The 26,064-nt window shown below is 39.6% G+C and overlaps 2 protein-coding genes across 2 annotated transcripts; both read left to right on the forward strand.

The window, feature by feature from the left end:
* Nucleotides 1–969: 969 nt before the first annotated feature.
* On the forward strand, nt 970–7,587 carry AHSG (alpha 2-HS glycoprotein). The gene is made up of 7 exons (XM_061452384.1): nt 970–1,182; nt 2,573–2,683; nt 3,881–3,965; nt 4,689–4,852; nt 5,134–5,247; nt 6,034–6,114; nt 6,961–7,587. Exons 1-7 carry the CDS (start codon nt 979–981, stop codon nt 7,237–7,239), a joined length of 1,038 nt encoding a protein of 345 aa, XP_061308368.1. The 5' UTR covers nt 970–978; the 3' UTR covers nt 7,240–7,587.
* A 4,215-nt stretch (nt 7,588–11,802) lies between these two features.
* On the forward strand, nt 11,803–20,853 carry FETUB (fetuin B). Its single transcript, XM_061452386.1, is given in 10 exon segments — nt 11,803–12,024; nt 12,191–12,193; nt 16,081–16,188; nt 17,177–17,264; nt 17,796–17,960; nt 18,722–18,837; nt 19,737–19,826; nt 20,324–20,333; nt 20,336–20,455; nt 20,458–20,853. Coding segments are annotated over 10 exon segments (1,206 nt in total). The 3' UTR covers nt 20,742–20,853.
* The last annotated feature ends 5,211 nt before the right edge of the window (nt 20,854–26,064 follow it).

The raw sequence follows: 26,064 nt of genomic DNA on the forward strand, positions 1-26,064 counted from the left end.
ATTCCATCTTTTTAGTCTTTTCCCATTCTCTTTCTTCATCACTAAACATGTCCAACTGAACCATTTCTACTCAGCTACATTGTAGATGTTATATTCTGCTCCACAGAACATTTTTATTATCCAGTTACTTTTTTGTAAACATGTACACTGTGAATGCAAGTATAAGCAGGGGTACAGCAATCCTCAGCATTTAAGCAGCTAATTTTCATCTACATTCTTCTTAAAACTCTTTTGTGCCCTTTAGGTCCTTCTGCCAAATCCTCAAATCTGTACAACATATTCCAGAAAAATTTCTGCAAGATGCCTGGCTTTGCAAAATAAAATTCCAGGAACTACTGGAAATATTCAGATTATTCAGAAAAAGAAAGAGCTGATTAAAAAGATTTAGAAACTATGTCTCATTTCCTAATCCAAATGAATTTAGTAGCTAAAGGTGCTATACAATAACATTTACTGTTGAATGTGATCCTTAGAACTGTTTTAAATTCCATTTTCTAGTTTATCATGTTACTGATCTCACAATTTAGACTGGTGTCTGGTGAGATTTTGGCCCTAACAGAATGTGTCCTGTTTACAAGAAAGTGCAATTAGCTCTTGCATCTAGCTCTACACATTTAACAGGAGGGATCATATTTCTCTTGCATGCACTGTATTTGTTTGGTAGAAAAGTGTCTAGAAATTCTGTTATATTTTTGCTGACGCTTTCTTCTTCAGCTGCTTTAGCAGACTTCGCAATATCCTACCTGATAAAATTTACTTTGGCCAATATTAATCAGTCAGGTTCATGTCCTAACATTTACTTTTCTCTTTTGTTGTTTGCAATGCCTCTTGGAACTGGGACAAATATCAGACATGTGCTCATGCAAAGTCTGTGGTATGTACTATATAAATGAGACCCCAGTTCTAGCAACCTAGCTACCATCTGAACAGTATTCTTAGATCTTTATTTCTGAAAGGGATTGTTTTTCCCCAGGTGCCATGAAGGCACTAGTAGCTTTAATATTGCTTGTTCAGCTTCCAATTCACAAAGCCGTACCAGCAGCTCCCCCTGCTCCCTTGGGCTGTGATGACCCAGAATCTGAAGCAGCAGCTGAAGTAGCTGTGAATTATATTAATGGCCACAGTCAGCACGGATACAAGTTTGCCTTAAACAGAATCGAGAATATCCGCGTGCTACCCCAGGTAAGTGAAGAGCTTGCAGGCAGAGCACTGTGCTAACCTGGAGATGCTGGAAATGACCAACAAGCCCTGCCAAGAGCTGTATCCTCACACAGGGTAAATCAGCATGGCTTTGTTGATTTAAATGGGGCAATGCCACCTGGTAGCAGTTGAGAATCCAGGTCATTGGAATGTACCTCTCAAAGAGCAGGACAGAGGGGGGAGAGAGAAATGTTCAGATATTTCTGTACAATGCTCAAAAGGCCTGAGTTTAGAAATGCAGTATGCTTGCTAGGGCAGGTCCTTCACAGTGCTGATTCATGAGCCCAGTTGCTAATCTGAAGAAAAACTGTGAAGATACTCTTCATGATGCAGGTAATTATTTATTGGCTAAATGCATACTTATCATAATTCCATGTGATCAGTGATTTTGTAGTAGGCATTAATTTTACCTAATACCCTATTGAGCTGACAAGGAAGCTGCATCTCATTTTCACTAAGATCTATTGCCATCACTGTAAGCATCTAGAAAGGCCATAGAAATGGTCATGAATACAATGTATGTGCCCATTCAGAACCTGTGATTCTCTCAAATCATTGAAGAAGGTCCCAGATATTAACATAACTGAAATTTCGTGGTTGTTTTCTACTTGTTATGAGAGGATACCAAAGTCATTTACAAAAGAGTAAAACAGACTAATGAGATTAGAAGCATGCCCACAGTTACCCACATAAAAACACCGGTGACACTGCTTTGATCATATTTAATACTTTTATACTAAAATAACTTTATTGGTTTAAATGTAATTGCTCCTGACTCAAACCTCAGAGTCAATCTTGGAGCTAGGGAAGCTCACTTCTGCCCTTCCCCTCACATGTCTTATGTTAGAGTTGCAAAGGTTCAGGAACAACCATAAAAGATCCTGCAGCCTATAAAAAAACATTAATACTGGGGCTGGAAATTAGCTGGTGCAATTCGATGCCATTCCAATGGACTAAATGGGACAGGCCCATGTGCACCAGTGTTTATTTGGTATCTGGTTTTAGAAACACAAAGGTTTTCCATCAACAAAGACAGCTGTTGTTTTCTTAAAACTACCCAACAACAAAAAAATCAAGTTAAGAGAAGTGACCACTACATACAGGCTGTGTTTTCCAACATTTACGGGCTAGTTCCTTAGCTGGAAAAATATCAGTGTGACTGTCTTGACCACGACACTTACTCTGGTTAAAAAAACCTGTGTCCTGTTTCTTATGAAGTTATATAGTAAAGACTTACTCAGTTACTCTAGTGTATACCTGGAGCTACCCAATGAGAATCAGCAACAGAGACCACAGCACAGCTCCAGAAAAGCAATCTGATGATGTTTTTTGAAGTAATTACTACAGTTCCTGTGTTGGTTTTTTTTTCCAGGGGCTGAATAATGACATAATATTTCTTGAACTTGACTTACTGGAGACCACATGCCCCATTCTCAGCCCTACGCCTCTTGCAAATTGCACAGTAAGGAGCTTCACAGAACATGTGAGTATCTAAAAATCTACAAGCTTGGTGCAGAGGTGTATTTTCAGTATATTCATGCTAGAGGCTATCATCAGATTTCCAAGCAAATGTTGTATCACTATTACAGTTTGTAACCACCCAATCACTTGTAACCTCCTGGATTATTTTGTTGCCTTCATGTCATGAAGGATTTCTCTCCTGGTTTTCTTTTATGTCTTTTTATGTGAAGAGGACAGGTCACTGTCAGCGTAACATTCCACCTAGTTCACAGATGAATTGTTTAGGGCCTCCACATTCAACCCTCCATGGTCAGTCCAGATGTCACTGCATCACTGTGAACCACAGACAGGGCAGATTGTGAATCTGTGCAAACACAACCTTCCCTTGGCTACATGTGGGGTGTTATCTAGTGATATTCTTTCAAGTCTAGCCACCTAGTCCTGGTCAAGACTACAGAAGAGCTATTCCCTTCAGACAGAGCTTTGCCTTCAAAGTAATGCCCAGCTGGAATTTACTGGCCTCAAATATTTTGTTCTTATGCAAGTGCCATTCAACTGTGAAAAGCTTTTCATAACCATACAGTAGATGTGTTGTCTGAGTACAGGTTTCTAAGCAGAAAACTTAGAGAGCAATTGACAATTTAAGACTGCTGTTTCTAGAATGGGGCCCAATCCACAGAGCTCATGACTAAATTTGAATCCTGATCCACCCCTACATTCATCAGGGCTCAGATCCCATTTTCCATCTTGGGAGAGGTAACTCTAACTGTTCCCTCTTTCCAGAGACTCCAGCTTTACCTTTGACATCTCCGCTGCTGGATTGTGTTGCATGTGAGCCAGCTTGCACAAGGCAGCACACTGCTGTTAGCATGGCCACTGACCAGCTGAGATTATCAAAATGCTCTGCAGAAGGACTTAATTCAAAAGTATTCATATTCTTCTTTATGAGAGAGGAACCTGAATTAAATGTGCATAATCTGGCTACAGTGGCACTTCTGATACTTGAGATCCAGATTTGGATCCAAATTTTGCAGCTCTGGTCTGTGTTTTACAAAATCACAGACACTCGGACATGCCTCAGCAGCACCTTTGCAATCAGACTGTTATTGCCAGGAACACTCAGCCAGGATCTGCTCTTTTGAATCTAGTAATAGTCACCCTTTTCATAAATTCCTATTTATCTGAACAATGTAACCCTTTGATTTTTTACTCTGTCCAGGCAGTTGAAGGTGACTGTGATGTCAAACTGCAGAGGGTGGATGGAATATTATCTGTACTTGCTAGTAAATGCCACTCACATGCAGGTAAAGACTTTGCTATTTAAGTTTGAATTTCATTTCCTTCACCTACAAACCCAGCCCTCACTCTTTGCTCCTTTTTACTGTGACTATTAAGACACTATAAGACTCTCTGGGGAGCAAGCCCCATATTTGACCTAGAGTTTACTGGTACTGAGACTTCTGAGACTCAGGAGTTTAGCCTTGAGAATTTGATTCCTTGTTGGTCTGAATTTACTGAAGCTTGCTGATATTCAGAGTCCCTTTGCCAGATGCAGCTTATTTACTAAATCCAGCATTTTCAATATTGCCACTGGTCATTTGAGATCTCTTTGCTCTGTATGAGGTATCTTTAGTACTACTTTCAAAACTGGTGGGTGAATGAAATAACACGCTCATGAAAAAAAAAATCCCAATAAATGAAAATATATTCATTTTCCCACAATTTCTTGGGTGAGCTGATACGTATTTTCGTTGGTTTCATGGATAGTTTGCCTGAAAGAAAATGTATTAAAACCTGAGTAAGAACATTCGAAATGCGCTGCTGAAGTGCACAGCACTTTTAACTTGCAGACTTAAATAGGGCAAGTCGTGTGAAACACTGCCATCTATAGTCTGTACAGGAAAAATTCCTTCCACTATAATTTGGGACTGATCATGAAACAGTATTTTCTGTGACTGAACAGGTCTACAATGACTTTCAAAACAGCCAATTGGATCGAAACATAATCTGTTTGATTCCACCCGCAGACTCAAGTGAAGATGTTCTCCAACTCTGCCCTGACTGTCCACTGCTGGCAAGTCTGAATAACACTGAGGTATTAACAGCTGTTACAACTGCACTCAATGACCACAACAGCAAAACTGCTGATGCTTACCTCAGACTCCTTGAAATTGGAAGAGCCAAAATACAGGTAACTGCTAGAACTATGTCTGCCTTCCATGTGAACAGAATATTTCTTCAGGGGTAACTGTACAGTGCTAACTAGGTATGTTTGCAAACAGATTGACCTTGCTCTTATTTGCCCTACTGAATTGCTTTTGATTTCCTAAGCATTTTGTGTCATTTTAGCTACAGGATTCTTTTTCAATTCAGTGAGAGATGCAGAGCTAGAAACCACAACATTTGATTCTTATCTTTTGTCAGCAGCTCTCTCGGTGCAAAGTCATTTAAACAATTTTCCTGTATTAACAGTATCACCCAACACATGCTGTCTCTGTTGAGTTTGCTGTGGCTGCCACAAACTGCTCAGCAGAAGTCGCTAAAGTTAATGTGGAGGCTTGTCAACTGCTGCCTGAAGATCAGTCTGTAAGTAGAGGTGGAAAAGCAGCATACTGTGCTGTGCTCACACTTGTGCAGGAATAGCCCTTTGTGAGAATGAAAGTACAAGAGTGGTATAGCATCATTATATGCTTTTCAATATATAATTCCTAAAGCTATATCACACTTTTCTCTCTGAAGTATCTGCACTGAAACCTGATGTATTTGCATACATTTCAAAAAGGCTTGAGGACTAAAATGTCTTTAACACAAAATATTTTGAATCAACAGAATATATATTATTTTTTTATTCTTTTTATCATGAACACCTGAGAAAATCAGGCTGTTTGTAATGAGCAGTACACAAACACATAGAAAAAGGGCAGACTGTTTCACCTTCCTATAATTTAAGTGCAGTCATTTTGCTTTGTTCTGACATACAGGCTCTTGAGAATTATACTGTACACTTTATAATTTGTTTGTTTGTTTGTTTTTTGGTGTTTTGTTTGTTTGTTTGTTTTGTTTTTTGTTTCTGATCAGATTGAGTCCTAAGCAGTTTTAGTGGGTGGGAAGATTCCTACATATTCTTTCCCTCCATCATATCCAGATATGGATACAAAGGATATTATTCTAGAAGAATGCAGGAGTTTCACTTATTTGCTGGTTAGGCATTTAAACAGCTTGGCTTTTTTGTCCAACAGACTAAAAAGCAAGTACTTTACTGCTCAGATAAAACATGAGAAGTATAGCAAGTAAATATGACAAGTAAAAATTGTAATGCAGGTCTCCCGTATTTTATAACTATTTTCTATTGACTATGTTCTGCTTTACCAGAATTTTGGTTTCTGCACAGCAACAATGGTAACACGCCCCTCACAGGATCTCAAAGTGGACTGCCAGCTCTACGGACATCAGGTACCAACACCAGATATTCCCTTCCTTTCCAGAGTATTCTAGCCTACTAAACTGTTAGAAACAATCCCTGAGTTTACTTCTTTTGCTATCTGTGATAACTTGAATTTAATTTTGTATCCTAAAAAAACCAAGGTAAAGTAGCTCCTGATAATCCTATGGATTTCTGTGCCAGGAGTTATGTCATCTCTGCCATCCATGCTTTTTTTCCAGTTTTTCCTCTTAACTATCTGGAAGCTTCACATGTCTGATGGAGAAAAGGGAACCAAACTCTGCTCAGTTAGGGGGATGAGGCAGATAGATGTAAAATATAAAAGAGCCATTGTGGTAGATGAAATCAGCTGGGTTTTTTTACTAGTAGCCCTTAGATGTGACTGAATTCAGGGAGCATGGCCTGCACTGCTATAGCAGCAGGAGGGAAACATATATATGCTAGCACCAGGGTGCTCTCCAGGTAATCTAGTCTCCATTTGGTTTGAGAAAGGCTAGGTGGTAGCTGAATACTTTCTATGGACCAGAACTCTTGGTAGCACAAGAGCTGTCTAGGAGGTATATGAAATAAAGAGTAAGACAGCTAGTTTTGAATGCTTCACTAGCTGCATAGGTGGCCCTGAAAGTTCACGTAGCACAGAATTTGGTGCTAATGATCTGCCTGATATTAAAAATGTGTTCCTGGGCTCCTGTGTATGTGTTAAAATGCAAATCAAACTTCTGTGATGGTCAGGAATATTTTGTACCTGATTGGAGATCTATATCTAGTTAGGAGCAGGGCACAGTGTAAGAGGTCAATGATGTTTCTATTATGACCCCCAAGATACTGAACACAAATACAAACTTCTTCTTTTTCAGCCTGGAGTTACCTACTCTCAACCAGGCCAAGATACATCAGCTGGACTGGTGCCCAGTGTTGTACAAGGCTTCACAAACCACAATCTCAGGCTCTCCCACAATAACCCTGTTGCATCTGAATCCAGCTCTTCAGAATTTCCTACTCCCGTGCTCTCTGCAAAACCTGTAGCAAAGAGAGCAGTTGCAGAGGTTGCTCAGCATGACAAAGTACCTCGCCCGGTTGGCTTTGTGCCTCCTCCTCCTCCATGCCCTGGGAAGATTCACCATTTCAAGATATAGGCTGTGTTACGGACATAGCAATACAGCTAAGTGAAGCACCAGTGTGCAGCAGAAGCATCAACACACAGGCCACAGCATCAAGTACAAATAGGTGAGAATACTTGACTCTGAGCTTAAATGAATTTTACTCTCAGCAGAGCTGTGGCCAGCATCTTGCAAAAAGGCCTGGTTCAAAATATAGATGATTACTACATACAGCAGTTCTTTTCTCTACATAAAAGGATGCTCTAGTTAAAATACAGAAAATAATGTTTCAATGAAACTGTTGTAAGACCTATACAGCAGTTGCAGCTTTGTGATAGAAACATCACCTGAAAGGTTACTGCACAATAAAATGCTCAACAGAAATGCTTTGGTGTCTTCCTATCTGTATGTATTTTCATTCAGTTGTCAAGTATCTCGTTCACAGCATTATGAGTCATATTCTAGGCTTGATCTTGAAAACAGTAAGCTCCTGCACTTCTCATCAGCTTCACTGGGATGTGTGGGTACTGAGCACTGTAGAAAATGAGGTCAGTCCTTTCTTTTGATCACACACCAGTAACACTGAAGAAGTGGCAGGAAAAAATGTATTTATCCCTTCCACCTGTAGCGTTTCCTAGCATGTATCTACTTTTATTATCTACCAGAAGTACTTCAATACTTTTGGACATGGCATCCATGTCTATGAAAAGAGCAAAGAATCAGGACACATTCAAGGCTGTGCAGGCTGAAAGCATCAATCCTTCCAGCCAAACAGAAGTGCATTCTCTGTCTTCCAGCAAATACACAGATGAAATATGATCATGGGTACTGCATGTGCTATGTGTATATGAAGGAATACCAATCCAAGGGAATAAAAATATATTACAGACATATATCTTATGTAATAGGAGTCAGACAGTGATGGCAATTTACCGTTGCCCTAGCAGCCAAATCTTCCCCAAATTTCTGACACATGTTGGAGGCAAAATCTGTTCTAGGTAGAAAAGTAATAAGAGACAGGGGCCAGAATGATCTTTACTGCCAGCCAGACTGGAATTCTGCAGGCCCTGTGGGAGCAGTCTCTAAGACACTCATGAATCTTTAACCAGGAACAGTACTTGCTACAAGGTAATTATCATGCAAGCAGCAAAAGCTGCAGAACACATGTCATTTCGGAACTGTTTCAAATAACCTACACTGTTCTCCTAGTTACAACCTTCCAGTATTCAGAAAGCAACACAACTAATGTTTGCTCTTGGTGACAGTGCAACAAGTTGCTATACAGAAAGGTTCTGCTCTGTTATACCAATGGGGAAAGAAAAAGCCATAGACACTTGAACCAGTGCTTCAACTGGGTGTATGGAAGGGAAAGAAAAAGGGCAGTCAGCCCAGACTATAAGCTGTAGTAAAATGTGACGGCAACATACTGAGGAGAAGCTCTCCCCATGAAGGCAGCAGCTGTCACGTTTCAAGAATACAATGCGTTCTGGCAGGAAGTGTGCTGCAGACCATTGCACCAGCTACTGCCAGTCAATTGCTAAGTGAATTTTTGCTTCTCTGTAAAGCAGTGACTCCAGTATGTTCTGCATGCAGCTATTAATTCACAAAGTGCTAGCACTAAGCTATAGATATTTCTCAAAGTGGTAAGGTAAGTGGTCCTCCCATCCCACTGCATGAGACACAGTACAGGACTTAATTAAATAGCTAATATTATGATCTGCATTATTAGAACAGCAGATACACGAAGATGAGTTTTTAACTCACCTGGAGCAATTAGTTTTTCCTACCTTTTGTATTTTAAAACCAGGTATCGCCTTAGCCATACAAATTGTCTTTCATATAATGAAATGGGCACTAAGTTATAGAAGAGACAGTGTTTTTCGGACTTAGAAAATTCTTTATCTGATGGCAGAAACAGAGGGATCCCTGCCAATGGGGATCTCTGAACTCCAGAAATGCTGCATTGTCTTGTCTTTTCCAACCACACAAAGCAAGGATATGTACCAGAACACGTGCAGCCTTCGCACTTCACAGATGTTCTCCCACACTTGGGGTAACTATTCCATTGTTTCTTAATATGGGGAGAAAAAAAAACACAACCAACCCCCCCCCCCCCCAAAAAAAAATGGCAAAATTGTTCTGTGCATTCCAGTTAGTAGATGCACCTCATCTTTCTTTTCCTTAACACTTGCCCTCTTAAGGACATGTTTTTCCCCCTAAAGGGTACATTTTCCATGACTGTTTCATCTCCCCCCAGAACGGCCCTGTATTCATGCACCTGCACCTTAGCAACAGATTCAGTATTTAATAATAGATTCTATGAGCAGCAAGTGTTGCAAAATGGCAATACATAAAATACAAATGCCTCCTTTCCTGAAATGCGAGTAGTTCTGCATCACTAGCTGACAATATTTTTCAGTTTTTTCAAGCACTGTTTTGCTAAAGCATACGTACTTTATGTGCTGCTTTGGCTGGACATGCTTAGATTTCCCACCTGTGACCATGTTTTGAAGTCAGCTACTTCAATAAAGAAATTTTTTCCTTTCCAGTGGGAGGAAGAGTGCAAAGAACAGTCAGGGATATAACAATTATAAGAGGCACCGACACAACCAGTACTAACTGGCACCCATATCCACAGAAATACCATGCACTGTATAGATAAAGAAAATGAGTTATTATCCTTTAGTTCCCGGGGAATCATCCCCAAGCACAAGGAACAATGAGAGTGAGTCGGAGTTGCTGCTTCTGCTCCATAGTATAGGAACATATACTATGGCTACAGCAGCATTTCTTAACATTCACCCCTTGTGTCCTTTCCCTCCAGGATACAGTCCATACATTATCCCTCACCCTGAGTTTGCAAAGCAACTGGTGAAAACATGAGGATGCTCAGTCTAGCAACCATGTGCCCCTTGCAACCAGCTATCTGAGTTTTCCACATCTGCCACCAACCAAAGTCTTCTTATAAAAGTTTCAGCCCCAGTGCTGTTGCAGGTCTTCTTGGCTCTATGTATAATCCCACCCAGCTTTCCATAGACATGCTCTGGGACAGGCTCTGATGTCTCCCAGAGGAACATACTTTGAGCGCTTCCGGGCTAAAGAGCTGAGATTCTTTATACCACCAGTAAAACCCCATGAAAATATGTAAAAATTTTAACTTGCCAAACTTTACACTTTACACATAAAATAGAGACAATTATGTCCTTCACTTGCACTTTTCCTTCCTTACTCAATGCAACCCTCAAACCTAAAGGTCCCCTGTCATCCAGCAGACAGCTGTGATCACACAGACTCCCATGACAGAAAATGAGGGCCAAAGATATAATTACCCAACTTGTGGTATTCTTCAAGGTGAAACTGAAGAACTGCAGAATTGAACCAAAGAATTGCTCCTTATTAGGAAACCAATTACTTTCACTGGATCCTCCCCAAGTAATGGTGGTAGATCTTCAAGATAACAACTATCTGTACAGCTATTTTACTTTATCCCCAGCATGGAGTTCCTGACAGGTTAGCCACAAGGCACACTGATGTAATTTCAAACTTAGGTTTCTCCAGGCAGAATTTTCAAGGACCTTTGAGGGGTCCTTTGCTCCCTCTCAATGCCTGGAGGGAGCAAATGCCTGGAGGCATTGAGAGGGAGCAAATCCTGAAATGGAGCCTTCAATACCTTAAGACTGTTTTGATAGCCCTGGTTCACTTATTGTCTATTTCCTCCAGTCTCTTACAGTAGCTCATTTTGCACCATCTCACTGAAAGAAATTAAGTCTTTGGTGCAAGAACAAAACTTACCACATCGTGCTAGTGATAGAAATTTCTGCTTAAGAGCAGGCACTGTGATGAAACCATTAATTCTTTACAGTGCCTTGTTATGATGTTATCTAAGGGTATTTAATATCTTGAGCCATTTATCCACAGGTTTCTTGTCTGCACATGGACTGCATTTTGCTAGCTTCACCTGGGCTGAGGGTTAACATTCATCTGTAGGTATCCAACTGAATAGAAATGCTCAAAGAATGAATCCAGACTGAGCTTTCTATCCCAACCAAACTGACGGTATATAACAGAGAGTCATTTGTTTACAATTAGCATTTAAAAACAAAGTGTAAAATTGGTCAACATTGTGGCCCTTATCCAATTCCCATTCAAATTACTTGGACCTTTGTCATTATCTGACTTGGGAGAAGAACTGGCTTATTGACAGAACGGAGCTGGAGACAGACCTGTCCTGCATGTAGGTCTATTTAAACAATTCTGGTTTCTTAAGAAAGCAGCTTCGTGTGTATATTCTTGTCCACTGCGATGAAGTCAAAGTTATACAATCTGCCCAGTGAAGTTTGAATTAGAAATGTAAAGAATGAGAAAGCGCTCTCTGGTCTCAAAGGGAGCAACAACACTTTTGTAAAACCTTGTAATCATTGACTTACTGTTTGCTGTTGCAGCTGTAGGTTTAAAGGTGATGGTCAGTATGCAATAAAAAAAGGATGCAAGTTTAAAAAGAGACACAGCTCAATTACAGAAATCCGGTATTTCATGCAAGTCTCAGCTTCTCCATACTGACTTACCATTCAAATCTGCTGCGCTGGTTTACTGCGCAGAATGGTTTTACTTGGTTCAGTGCTCTTTGGCATATAGGCGCTTTGCTTCTGGGCTGCCTCTCCTCCTGCTAGAGAAGTACAAGCTGCATTGCTTTCCCTCACCTGTGATGACACTGCTGCAGAGAAGGCTGCAGATCTGGCTCTTTGCCAGATCAATGCTGACAGAAATGAGGGCTACATACTCAGCCTGTACTGAATTTTCAGTGTCCAAGAACATCCTCAGGTAAGTTTCCTGCTTGTTCTGTATCAGTTTCTCCCATTAAGAGCCCTGTGCCTATCACTATTCCTTAGCAGTATCTATTTGAACTAAGAAATATTTCAAGAGGCAAGTGTAAAGTTACATTCAGAGGACTCCAGAGGCCATGTCAGCTTTACACACAGATGACTAGGAAGTTTCATCACCACTGTGAGCAATTAAGAGCAAATCTCAGTCACGATTCTCTGCTGCCTGCCGCTGGAAAAGCTCCAGGCATCAGTTCAAAATTGCTATGGAACACCAGTACTCTGATTTAATTTAATTTTACACCTTCCTCCCACTGCCTTGAGCAGTTGAAGTGCAAAGGCTATTAAGTCATTGTACGTTTTGCACAAAAGATGTAAGCACTAAGAGGTGTAAACACACCCAGCTTGGGATCAGGGAATTCCTTCACAGACCTCCAAATGATGACTCATTCTCCAGCAGAAGTTTGCAAACATTTCAAGTACAAAAATTACACTGGAAATATCTACGGAATATCAGTCTCATACCCTCAAGTATCTTATTTCTCTATGTGTGCTTAATTTATTACTATTCTGTGCTACAATAGCTGAATCTATTGGCACTAGCCCGGGACAACCTGAAATGAGTGCACAAGGCCCACAACACATAAGGTATAGTGGAAGCATGTACTAACATTCCCTGCCATGGCTTGCTTACTTCCATAATCTTAACCTGAAAGGCTGAATTCTGAACCTTTAAAGAAAATCAGGCTCATCGCCAGATGTTTAAAGACTTGTACCGGCAAGAATTTGACACTACTTGCTGCTCTCACAAGGACATAGTTTTTGCAGACATGCTGTGACCTCCAGCAATCTGAGATCTCACAATTACAGATGTGCACTTCACTGTGTTTTACACTATGTTCTCTACACTGCTTTGCTCAGGTGACAGAATGTGTCCACTAAGCAACTGGATCAAGTCTCTTGAGAATTTTTGCACATGGGATGCCTCTGAGCTGGCCGAGAACCCACATCGTCACTCACAGAGTTTGGTACTTAGACCCCCATCCTGGGGCTTTTTCTTACTGACAATAATTAGAGCACCCTGTGCCCACCCTAGAGTGCAGCATGGTGGGAGCAGACATGCTGTAAACCAGTTAATTCATCTCCATGCTTCTCCCTTCACCTGTGCCAACAATATCTCAGCACAGGAGAATTTTAGTCCTTGTTTGTGATTTGATCTGTCACTTAATTCTCTAGATGCTTAAATTATTACCTTGGGGCATGCTTAGCTCTTTGTTAATTTAGGAATTTAATTTACTTTTTTTTCTTTTATTTATTATGCTTATCCTATAAATAATTTATTTCAAGACAAGTAGACAATCTAAGCCCTTTGTCACATTTCTGCTGGAACTGAGTACATATGAAGCAGTCATCTATGACAGAGATGTTCATAAACAGTAACAACCTTCTACTTCACTCAAAAAAAATGGAGAGGTCTCTTTTATTTCATCAATGGTCCTTCCTCCCAATTTTTTACCGATACTCAGGATAAAAACATTTTCAAAGTTACTTCAAATTCAAATCTGCCCTTAAGCAACCTACAGTTCAGTTTTGCTCTAATTGAAACTAATGAGACATTTGCTATCAACTTATATCCAAGCAGGACAGAGCCTTTCTTTCATACAAGATACTTATGATCAGTTTCACTGACAGGCACTTAACCAGAATTACAAAACATGTCAAAATATTTCATTTCTTTCCCTTGCACCAGGTCACTCTGCCACAAAGGCGATGCTGCACTGCTGTCACATCTCTTCTGACTCCCAGGCTCCTCAGCATGCATTCCAGTGGCAATTCTAGAATCAGCACTGCTGAGGAAGGGATCTTTTGGCAATGCAGAAAAGAGAGATTATATTCAATATTAAGCAGATATCAAAAGGCCTTTGTGTAATGGTCTTTTAATGAAAGTTAAAAGAAGGATGGATGAAACCTTCAGTGATCTGCTGAGCTCTGAATAAACCCCAAATTATTCTTTCCCCAGTGGAGGATGATACATACAGAACCAAGTAGACAAACATATATGTGGAATTTATAATAACCTCATCTGTGTATTAGAGCTAGTATTATACAAGAGAGCCACAGGCAACAGAAAATTTGGTCCACCCTGCTTGCATTTAGAATTCCCAAGATCACTAAGCTTTACGATCAGTCTTCATGATTCAGCTGAGTAAACTCATCTACCTCAAACATTTGACTCTAAGAACATTTCTTTAATGAGACGCGTGTGCTTTCGCCACCAGAATACCTTGAGCAACCAGCTTGAAAGCTCAGGTCATCAGTCCCAACTTTGGGACTCCTTAAAGATACACATTTTTCTTGGTTATTACTTCTTCATGCAGGATAGTCTTAATGATGTTTTTTTCCTCCTAGAGGATATGCTTAAAGTTACAGGCTTGTACTAAACCACAGAACCATAGAATCATAGAATAGGTATGGATGGAAAGGACCTTAAGATCATTCAGTTCCACCCCCCCTGCCATGGGCAGTGACACCACACACTAAACCATGTAATCCAAGACTCTGCCCAGCCTGGCCTTGAACACTGCCAGGGATGAAGTACTCACAATTTCCTTGGGCAACTTGTTCCAGTGCCTCACCACCCTCACAGTAAAGAACTTCTTCCTTATATCTAACCTAAACTTCCCCTGTGTAAGTTTGAACCCAAATGCTGCACTACTCAAAAACATACCATATTTTCAATAAATAGCAATTAGTCTTTCACCAGTTTTTCTTTCTGTTTATTGATTTAACCTATATTAGTGCATAGTAAGGAGACATACTAGCATGGTATTTAGATACCTTGTATGTAAAGAGAAGATCATGACTAGTTCTTTCCACAGAAAGATCTATGCAACCAGGTGTGGGGATACTGTCATGCCACTGTACACAAAGCTGCTGCACCTCAGCTTCACTCTTTGTCAAAACAGCTTTTGATCTTTTCAGAACCTTCAAAACAACACAGATCATTAAACCTCAGGATTAGTGTTGGCAAACCTGAGAGCTAAGTGAAAGACATTACCAGACTACTTCATAGAACACATAGGGAAAAAAGATGATATGAAAATACAAAGAAATCATATAAAACATTACAAGTTGCATATGTGAGAATATAACTTGTATAATCTACATTTTAAGCAGAACCAGGAGCTGCATCATGCAGCACCTTGTCTTTCTGTACCATATGATGTAATCACTAGATACATAGAGCTGTTCTTCTAATCTTTCCCTGTCCCTCTCACATGGAAACACGTTTGCCCAAAAGCTGAGCCCTTAACTGCTTTGCAAGCCTGTGCTGCAACGAACTGAATGAAGGTTTTGGTACTTAAGCACAGGCTCACAATTCAAGCATTGGACTGAAGCTTTAATAAGCAAGGTCTCTCACAGGACTTTCTGATATCTGAGAGAATATTTAAGTTATCTACATCAATGTGCTCATTTCTTCTTTACAGCAAGTGCAAAGCATACATACTTGAAGAAGATACTACTCTAAGAAATAAGATAATAAGATATTTTTATTTCTAATGCCTACTGAGAATGATCCACATCAGCTGTTTGTGGTTTAGTTTGTTTGTTTGGTTTGGTTGTTTGTTTGGGTTTTTTTTTTTTTTTTATTTTTTTCATTTGTGGTATTTCTCACCTCATTCTTATTGAAGGTAAAATAACTTGCCTTTCAAATCTAATCATAAAATGCAGTTGATGATGGAAACATCACCATATTTAATCCTTATTCTTGGGTTCTGGTTGGTACCAGAATCAGAAAGATAAAAATTATTCCAAAGGGCTTTTCTTTAATTAAAGCTGGCTAAATGCAGGTCCAAGCCTGCTCTAACATGGCCTGAATCTCTGGCTATTCTCAACATGGCCACTCTTGAGAATTTGTCCCACAGAACTTTCAGTTTTCAGAATACCTATGTGTCACACCTGTGTGTTTTGTGTTTCTCCATCTCTCCCTTTTATGTGTCCCTACTTTGTTCTATCAAATCTGGGATACTACCTTTTCTTTTTTTGTTTTCATGAGATCACTGGCTCTGTCTTCTATCTCATCTTGGATGTAGTAGATACCGAATGCTACGTATTCAGCAAAAAGGTGTGGAAAAATTGTATGGCCAGATTCGATCATACAACTGCAAGGATTTTATTTTCTTATTTAATCTCAGGTATGATGAGTTACTCAAGCACTGCTGACGACAGCAAAACCCCTATACATGGCTTTTTTAGTAGGCAGCAGAGTTTAGAAGACATCAAACTCCATTTTTAAGGTCCACAGATTCCCTCTGTATTTTCTAATCAGTTTCAAGACTGGTAAACTTTATTTTTAAAAATAAAATTAAAAGAAAGTTTTTGACCAGAGCTAGTAAACAGACATAACCAAATAGACATGCTAGGACACTCTTTAGAATAAATAGTTTATTTTTATAGCAACTCTCTAAGAGTTTATTTTAAAGACAGCCTGTCAAGAAGGGAATAAAAGAAACTGACTTCTATATAATGTGATTCTTTGTTTTGTTTAATTTCACTTTTATTCTGACAACTTTGCAAAAATAGCAATGAAAGAGTTGGAAAAAGAAAGTTCATCAAGATAAGCTGCAAAGACAGAAAGTGATCTAAGAGTGTTGCTACAGGCGACCAAAAAGATTCTGAACAAGTGAAAAAAAAGCCAACCAAATCCTTATATAATTAAGAATGATAAGAAAGAAGCTTCAGGTGGGGAAAAAAAAAAAAAAAGAAGTTTTGATTAAATTGTCCTGAGCTGCTTCTTAGGTCAATCAGTTTTCATTTTTAAACTTTGCTCTTCTGCTTACTTCTACTTACAGATCTTTCAGCAGGAAAAGGGTGCAAAGCATAAATGGCCAATATGTCTTCTGAGAAGTCAAGAAATAGAATCATAGACTCATTTAGCTCAGAATTACACCAGTGGAAGATCTGGCCTTTTATTTTTGAAGGGGGTACTTAAAAATGTGGTTCAGTAGCACTACAGGTGTATTAACACAACTTTTTCCTTGACAAGAATATCATCACTGCAAGGAGAAAATGAATCACTCACTGTCTAGGCACTAGCTAATTGGTGCAAAGAGTGCAGTATTAACTGTTTCTCAATGTTTATATTGTTTTAGGTTTATGGTCAATGCAAAGCAATTATTTACATTAATCAGGCAAGAAATTTTTCTCATCTGAATACTTATGAGTGCATTTTACAACCAGGTATGTCTTTATTTAACACACTTTAAAAGAGGGCTGGTAAAGCACTCTTTGCTATACAGCATTACTATAAATTTTAATTGCAATTATGGCTCTACCATGTCTCTATTAGCTTTCAGCTGCCCTACTTTTCACAAGTCAGAGACCATAGGGATAGTGTGAACCTGCAGCTCAAATCAATAACTGTTTTAATCTCTGGGAAACTCAGCAGAGCCTCTATAGGGGCTTTTACCTTCTGGTCCAAAAGGTATTTTTATGGGTTTGTAAAAGGCATGTACAAACAGCAAGCCCACTGCCAGTAGGTTGTGCTTTTTTCTTGCAGTGTCTCTGCCTCCCCTGCAATATTTTTATGAGTCTGCAGATTCATGAAGATTTAAAATTGTTGAGTGAATCAAACCACATATTGTTACTCCAGGGGACTGTAGGACAGGTGGGTAGGGTTGGGGGCATAGATGCATTTACAGAGACCTACACTAACAATATGCTCTAATGATTACGCTTTCTCTAATGACATTGTTTTGGTTTGAATATAAGTTCCACCCAGATATATTTGGACAGTATGTCCTGACTGCCCAGTTGATGACAATCCAACTGAGCCCAAATATTTGGAAGCTGCTGTTCAAAGCCTTGCCAAGTTCAATGTAAAGAGTGAAAAAACTCATTATTTCTCTGTTGTCAATGTCACAAGAGCTTCAATGCAGGTAAGCCAAGATTCATCTGATTTGTTTTAGCCCTCAAGAAATATGGATCCAGCTGTTATATTTCATACGAATTGTTATGTCTTACAGATCGTTTAGAGTTTGTATCTGTATTGGACAGAGAATATTTCTTTGCAGAATTCCCCTGGGAAGTGAGGATCTGCATTGATTCAAGACCTTGACTCCATTTATTGCAAAAAGAAAAAAAAAAATTAGTTTAAAACTAATTTTAGACTAACAGAGAGTCTAAGTGATCTCCTGGGTGTCTCCTGTTTGTTTACCAGAGGAATATTCGGTCTCTCTAAAATTCATTATATATAGATAGCAAAACGGTTTTCACTCCTTGTCTCAAACAGATATTACCACAATATCTAATCACTCCTACTTTCCATCCTTTACATACTTGCATTTCAGAAATATGAAAAGTGATCCTGTTCATTAAAACAGCCAGAAATTATCAACAAGGCACTGAAGCGGGTCTTTGGGTATGTAGTTCTATGTGGATGTTAACTTACTACTAAACCTAAACTCATTTCAACTGTAGCAAAACTAAGAAGTTACTAAGAAGTAAAAATTAACCAGGCAATAAAGCAACACTGACAAAAAAATCATTCTTCTGTAATACAATTAATAATAATGCCCCAAGTGTAACCTGCTGCTTCCACACTTAGGAGGTGTTTTACATCTATTTCAAGGCCTGTAGGATTCTTCTTTCTTTCCGATGCACACACAAGGTCTAATTTACACTATTCTCTCATTTATAATGGGTTGAAGGTCCTGCATATTTTGTAGAATTTTTAATTCAGGAAACATCCTGCTCCAAAAATGACATGATTGCTGACATCTCCAAGTGCAAGCCACTTTCATCAGAACTAGCTGTGAGTACTTTTCCTTCTATAAACATCTGTTTTTCAGATACTATGATTCCTCATTGAATATTTAGCCTATCCCTTTGGTTTTTTGCAGGCAAGAAGCAAAGCCCACATGCATCTTTTCATGGGTTGTAGTTTTATACAGACTTGCAACTATATAAACTACTTTAGAATAGGGAAAACATTTCAGTAGGAGTTCTGAATTCTTACCTCAAAGTTCACATATAAAGAAAACAGGAAAAAAAAACCCACCCAAGCCACTGCCTTACAAAACTGATTCATTCTTACGGATTTTCTCCAAGTAAACAGGCACAGACAGTAAAGCATAAACAATGCATAAAGAGTATATTCATACAACAATCAGGTCAGGAAGGAAAACATTTAGGAACTAAGGAAAAGTATAAGAGAAAATGAAAGACTAAATTAGCATGCTGACAAGAGATAGCCTTTCAAGCCCTATCTTAATTGAGATCCAAGCCATGTCACCTGCAGCCCAGTAAAGCCACAACTATTAGAAACAATTTTTTTTTATGGTTTCTTTCAGTAGTACGGTGTGAAATTGGTTTTACCTGAAAAAGGCTATTATGTTCCATTACACAACTTGCCTGCATGGGGATATTCTGGTACAGCAGAACTCAAAATGTGCTGCTGTAGTTGGGCCTTAAGTGGCCAATTTATTTTTACTATCACGTTACCTAATCCTCAATGCAAATATAAAGCCTTTTTCAAAATGCTGCCTAGCTTTGTAAGTTTGCCAATCCCCAAGCAGAAGTTTGACCAAGGTGCTTATCCCTGCAAATACACACAGAAGCTGTAACTATTCAGTCTTTCTTAGTCATTTTACAAGAAGGGAGCTAATGATCAGTGCCACAATGTGAAAAAATGTTTGCACTTTCTTCTTCCAGCAAATAGGCTTCTGCAAAGGCTCTGTAGTAAACAGTCACTTGGAACAGGAACAGTTTGTCACAATATCCTGTGAAATTTACCATCTGCAGGTATTTCTTAATCTAATCTTAATATTGCAAGAGTAATACTCATTTACAAAACAAGAATTGAACTTTTTAAAGCCCAGCCATTCTAAAGTCTTCTTATTCACAGGCTTCAAGAAAGCGGTAAGGCCAAATAAGAAAGAAATCTGTATTGTGACAACACAGAATGTTGCTAGGTGGATAGAGATTGTTTCTAGGTGTTGCAGAGGCAATAGAATAAGTATAGAGTCAATTGTTCAGACTGTGTTCAGAATGCTCTACAAAGAAATTGTAAATATCAAAGGTAATACAAAGAGTAATAATTGTCTAGTTACCCAAGCTTCATGAACCCATCTCCACTGGCATAAGGAGTTCCATCTGTCTATCCTTTGACCTTCTGTTCTGCAGCTGGTCTTTGCAGACTGGAGTTGCAGCAGGGCCTTAGTGTGAAGGGTGACCTTCTTTATAACTGAAAGACTTTGGAATAGCTTCAAAATAGGTAATGCTTATTGCCTGTTATATAGGATCCTGCCACTGAAGAGGGAAACAGCAAGCTAATCAGACACCTGTAAAATCCAGCCAGGATCATCAACAAGCTTTCCCTTCAGAAACTGATCCTTTCTCCCCACACTTAGAAAAAACAGTGGGCTGGGTTAAGATCTACCACCTTCAACTGAGGAGGTCTCTTTCAAAAATCTACCAAGAAGTCAAAATAAACATAAAGATGGAAAGCCAGTTCCACCTGAGGCTGTAGGACATACACCCAGTCTTGATGGAGAAAAGACTCAAGCAGACAAACCAGGCATGACCAAACCAGTTACTGGACCAGTTATTCTCCTTTTTCCTGAATCAGTTTCTCTATCAGACTCATGCCCAGGAGAAGCAAGGAAGATAAATTCCTTTCTCCAGCCTTTGTTGCCTCAAAAGCCTACCAAAGTCTAGCCAGCATTCAATCACCTCAACTACCTGCAACAAAATAATAGCCACATTGCCAACCTGGTCTTTGAATTTGTGTAACATCTTTAAATAAATAAATTGCTTATTATAGTCTTCATCTTTGGAATTCTCAGGTTTAAGAAAGCACAAGAATAAATTAGAAAAAGAAATTTAACTGATTCTTTTTCCAACAAAAGTATTTGGCTTTTAATTCTCAAATTCCTCTTCTCAGTAAGAGCATGAATTAAAGTTAACCAAGGAGGGTAAAAGAACTTGCAGGGCTCAGACAGCCCACAGGCATCAGAAAGAAAACATCCTCAGTAGCAAAAATCTGTCACAGCACAGTGTGGGAGTGCTACTCCCCAGGAAATATTGAGATGGAGCTGAGCATAATAACCAGGCTGGCAGGGCAGGAGCCTTTCCCATGGAACCTAAGCAAGGCAAACAGGGCAGACCCAGGGATGGTAGACAGGTTATGGAAAAAGGCCAGATCACCACGGAAGTTCACAGGAAATAAGGCATGTCTGAGGTCAAACCAGAAATATGAGTTAGTGACTTATTGTCAGGATCAGGTCTGGTTATGGTAACCAGAGTCAGACACAGCCCAGTGGTCTCCAAACAAGTCCATGGTGATGACACAAGGGTCTGCCCAGAAAGACAGGCTGCAGGACTGGATCAATAATATCCATGGCCAGGCACAGGCACAGCTGCAGTGCAGCAGGAGCTGTATAGCACAGGCAGTGGCCAAAACGCTGCAGTGTCATCTTAGCAGCTCCTGTGTAAAGTGGGGCTGGGTTGGCTCTGGGTGCGGCCTCCCCACAGCACTGCCTGGGACCTTGTCCCCAAGGTCACCAAGGGAAAGGGGAACAGCCTTAGACACACTTCCTGAGTTGGCCCTGAGCCTGGTGGCCAGGCCTCCAAAAGAAAGGATGCTCTCAGGGCCCTCACAGAGTCACACCCGTTATAATGGGTGTGACTCTGTATAAACAGGTGAAGAGAACTTCAACACTGTTCAGCATTAAAAGCTAGTGGTTTTTTGTTATTTTATGGGTTAACTTCTTAATTGTAATGCAGTGAGCTTAGCCCATTTTGTTTTATCTTTTTTTTATTTCCTGTGGAAGATCTCAAGAAAGATTATTCTTTCCTAAGGCTTTATAACTTCACTTAAAGACAGTGGAAAAGGCTACCCACATGTGAAATCTCTGCACATAATTTTCACTGGTGTAGAATCAAGCCCAGGCTATCCATATTCTTATACTTTACTAACCCTGCTGTGCAGGAAAAAAGATGGTTCACAAAATCAGCCTAATTCTTTCTTGAGGTAGGTCATATTAACTGCTTTATAATAAAAACCACAGGGACACTCTACAGCCTGTAGCTAAGAAAAATCAATTTCACTAAAGCGAGACATAGCAACTGTACTGACAATAACACATATAAATAAATGAGAAGACAACAAGAAGAAAAAGAGTGAACATGGGAAAGAAATGTCATTTGTGGCCAGGAGTACACTGATATTTGCAATAATTATGCAGTTTGTATGAGACCAGAGAGCCTTTCTTTAGTTGCCACCAGATATGTAAAATCATTTGTTCAAAACAAAATCAATAAAATATTATTGTTTCTGAAGATTTTATGCTGCTGAATCATCCTCAGGATGCTGGACAATTTCTCCATACAAAGAGCCTTGCAGGAAAAAAATATGGGCTTGTTGGAGTATTCTGGCTTTGTGGAATTTGCTTAAAATGGATTATTTTAATGTTATAAATAAAATATAAATAAAAGTATTATTTTATTTTGAGTGGATACAAACTAATATTGAAATATTGTATGGAGTTATGTTCACAGCAAATATGGGGTCTTTTTTCAGTTTGAAAAGCTCTTAAAAACATAAATTTTACATAAAGGAGTAATTTAATTGCATCCGAGATTTAAAAAAAGCCAAAAAGTGATATGTGAAACACAACAGAGGCAAAAATAATTCCATTTCAATTCAACATAATGAGAAATTTCAAGATATTTTCATTTCATTCATTACAGAGTAAAAAACATTTCAAAATCAGGTAGTTCTCAAAAAATCATAAAATCCAAATTCTATCTAATTCTTACCACAGTATGAGCTGTTGGCTGTGTCAGCATTCCCCTTTTTATTAAATCATCAAATTGCAGCATCTTGTTTTCCCTTGGGAAGTTTCACCTTTGCCAGCTCAGTTTTGCCTAGCATGACCAGTGTGTTCTACCTCCCTGCACAGGCACTGCTGATTTGCCACATACCAAGATCAGGGGTAGCAGACATCAACCCATGCCCTTACACAGAGCACTCACTATTGGCTTTAGGGAGTCAGAGGACAAGAGCATTGAGGCAGCAGCCCACTGTGATTTTCAAAATGCTTTTTTTGCCCCACTCACTTCTGCTGTTTTATAAGGCAGTCTATTGCATTAATTTTTTGCATGTTGATTCTTATCTCACTGTGGCTCTATCAGTTTAATGACACTACTGAGATTTATATCAAAAATAATAAAGCTGTGTGGTTCACTTGATACACTGGAGGGAAGGAATGCCATCCAGAGGGACCTTGACATGCTTGTGAGGTGGGCTGATGCCAACATTATGAAGTTTAACCATGCCAAGTGCAAAGTCCTACACCTGGGTCAGAGCAATCCCAGGCACAGCTACAGGTTGGGCAGAGAAGAGATTCAGAGCAGCCCTGTGGAGAAGGACTTGGGGGTATTGGTCAATGAGAAAATGAACATGAGCCGGGAGTGTGCGCTTGCAGCCCAGAAAGCCAACAGTATCCTGGGCTGCATCAAAAGGAGCGTGACCAGCAGGTTGAAGGAGGTGATCCTGCCCCTCTGCTCTGCTCTCATGAGACTTCACTTGGAGTATTGTGTACAGTTCTGGTGTCCTCAACATAAAAAGGACATGGAACTGTTGGAACAAGTCCAGAGGAGGACCATGAGGATGATCAGGGGACTGGAGCACCTCCCATATGAAGACAGGCAGAGAAAGTTGGGGCTGTTCATCCTGGGGAAGAGAAGGCTGCGTGGAGACCTCATAGCAGCTTTCCAGTATTTGAAGGGGGCTATAGGGATGCTGGAGATGGACTCTTCATTAGGGACTGTAGTGACAGGACAAGGGGTAACAGGTTAAAACTTAAACAGGGGAAGTTTAGATTGGACATAAGGAAGAAATTTTTCACTGTTAGGGTGGTGAGACACTGGAATGGGTTGTCCAGGGAAGTTGTGAATGCTCCATCCATGATGGTGTTCAAGGCCAGGTTGGATAGAGCCTTGGTGACATGGTTTAGTGGGAGGTGTCTCTGCCCATGGCAGGGGGGTTGGAACTAGATGGGATCTTAAGGTCTTTTCCAACCCTAACTATTCTATAATTCTATATGTAACCAGATTCTTCACCAAAAGGAGTACTGGGAAAGAAATCCACTACATCAGCTACTAGCCACAGCCAAGAATACCCCATTTTGGTTAGTTCTCTTTCTTGACTACAGCTGCTTACGATAGTAAATTGAACAGCCACAGCAACAAGTGAAGATAAATGTAGTTGAGTTGGTGTGAAGATAAACACACCAGTTAAAGAGAACATCTGAATGTCTGGATCCAAAGTTTTGAGCATTTAATTTTGATATTGGTTTACGTGTTCCATAGACCAGGCTCAGAAATGACATTGGACTCAAATCGTTTTCTAGCATTGATTTGAGATTTAGGTTCAAAGTTTTCTATGATTTAAAAATAAATACCAGAAGGGGTATTTATTTAAGTGGTAACTGTATCTACAGTATGGATCAGCAAGCATCAGTGGTCAGTAGAGATTCCTGAGCATTTTCTTTATTTGCTGTGGCTGCTCCAGCACCAAGTCCTGTACCCAGCTTTCACATCACCTAGGCCACCACCAATGTTTATCATAATTGAGGCCTGGCATTAATATCCAAGGCTAAATTATTGAAGTACATGTAGGAGACTGAAGATGTATAGTTTCTGTGTTTATTTTATCTTCAGGACACACATATTGCAGTGCTGCCAGGTGGCATTGATATGATTGACAGCTGATAACGTTTAGTCATCACTATTTCAAATCCTGCTGCTGATTCAGCAGATTTATGCCAATCTTTGAGTGGGCCAGCACTCCCACCAATATGCCCACATGGACAGATAAGGGCACAGGATGCAATGTATCTGGTCACCACACTTTTACTCTATGCGACGGCATGATCAGACAGGACTGCAGCAAATCTTCTAAAACCAGGCCCAGACGGTGCCAAACCTCTCATCTTCGGGTCTAGTTTCTCAGCTTCTAACCAAACCGAGCAAAACAGCTGACAATAACACCCTACACCTATCTTCAGTCATACCCTAAATGGTCTCTTCTGCTAGGACTGTGAACTCCCTGTTTGAGCTTGAAGTGCTGTTTCTCCTTGTCCAGCAGAAAACAGGCCAGTAACATGGAGAAGTCATCCATCCCATCACTGGAGATGAGAAGCAGGAGGATTTTGGAAGATAATTCCCAACTAATTTTTCAATTTTGTTTCACAGTTTTTCAACAGTTATTGATTTTACAATATTAAATAATCCATTATTAACTTGCTGTCTGGACAATGTCCCCTAAAATCTGGTCTGATGTTTATTTGAGCAAACATTCCCGTTTCACACGGACTATGTTTTTTATTCAGGCACAGATAACTAATGGTCACTGACCTCTGGGGCTGTTGATGTTCTTACCAGATACTACCAAGCCTTTATTCCTGAATATAGGTGAAGCATTATAAATGAAAAAAAAAAAAAAGGTAAATAAAATTCAAAGGGTACAGAATAAGATATGCTGGCTTATTTATGCATGCATTGGCTATGCATTTTTTTAGATTTTTAGCTATCTGAATTTTCAGCTATCTGATTCTGATTCCATGATTCTCTTACACTTTGGCCAATCAAAAAGTTTTTAAAAAGCAAGACCCAGATGTCAAAGTTCTCAAGATGGGCTTAAAAATCAAGATTTTTACAAAATAAGTTAATTATGAATTCTATTTATGACTTCAGAACCTGCCCATTGAACACATTTCATGGTTAAACATTTTCTTCCACATCCAAGAGATAATAAATATTAAACAGCTGTATTCAGAATATACATATATATCAGAATCAAAGAATGGTTTGGGTTGGAAAGGACCTTAAAGACCATCCAGTTCCAATCCTCTTGCCATGGACAGGAACACCTTGCACTAGACCAGATTGCTCAAAGCCACGTCCAACCTGGCCTTGAACACTGCTAGGCACAACTTGTCAGGGCAACCGGTTCCAGTGTCTCATCACCCTCACA

The sequence above is a fragment of the Pezoporus flaviventris genome, unplaced genomic scaffold (assembly GCF_033815535.1).
Source record: "Pezoporus flaviventris isolate CSIRO_AGI_PZ_B2104156 unplaced genomic scaffold, CSIRO_AGI_Pfla_v1 ptg000013l, whole genome shotgun sequence".
Lineage (NCBI taxonomy): Eukaryota > Metazoa > Chordata > Aves > Psittaciformes > Psittacidae > Pezoporus > Pezoporus flaviventris.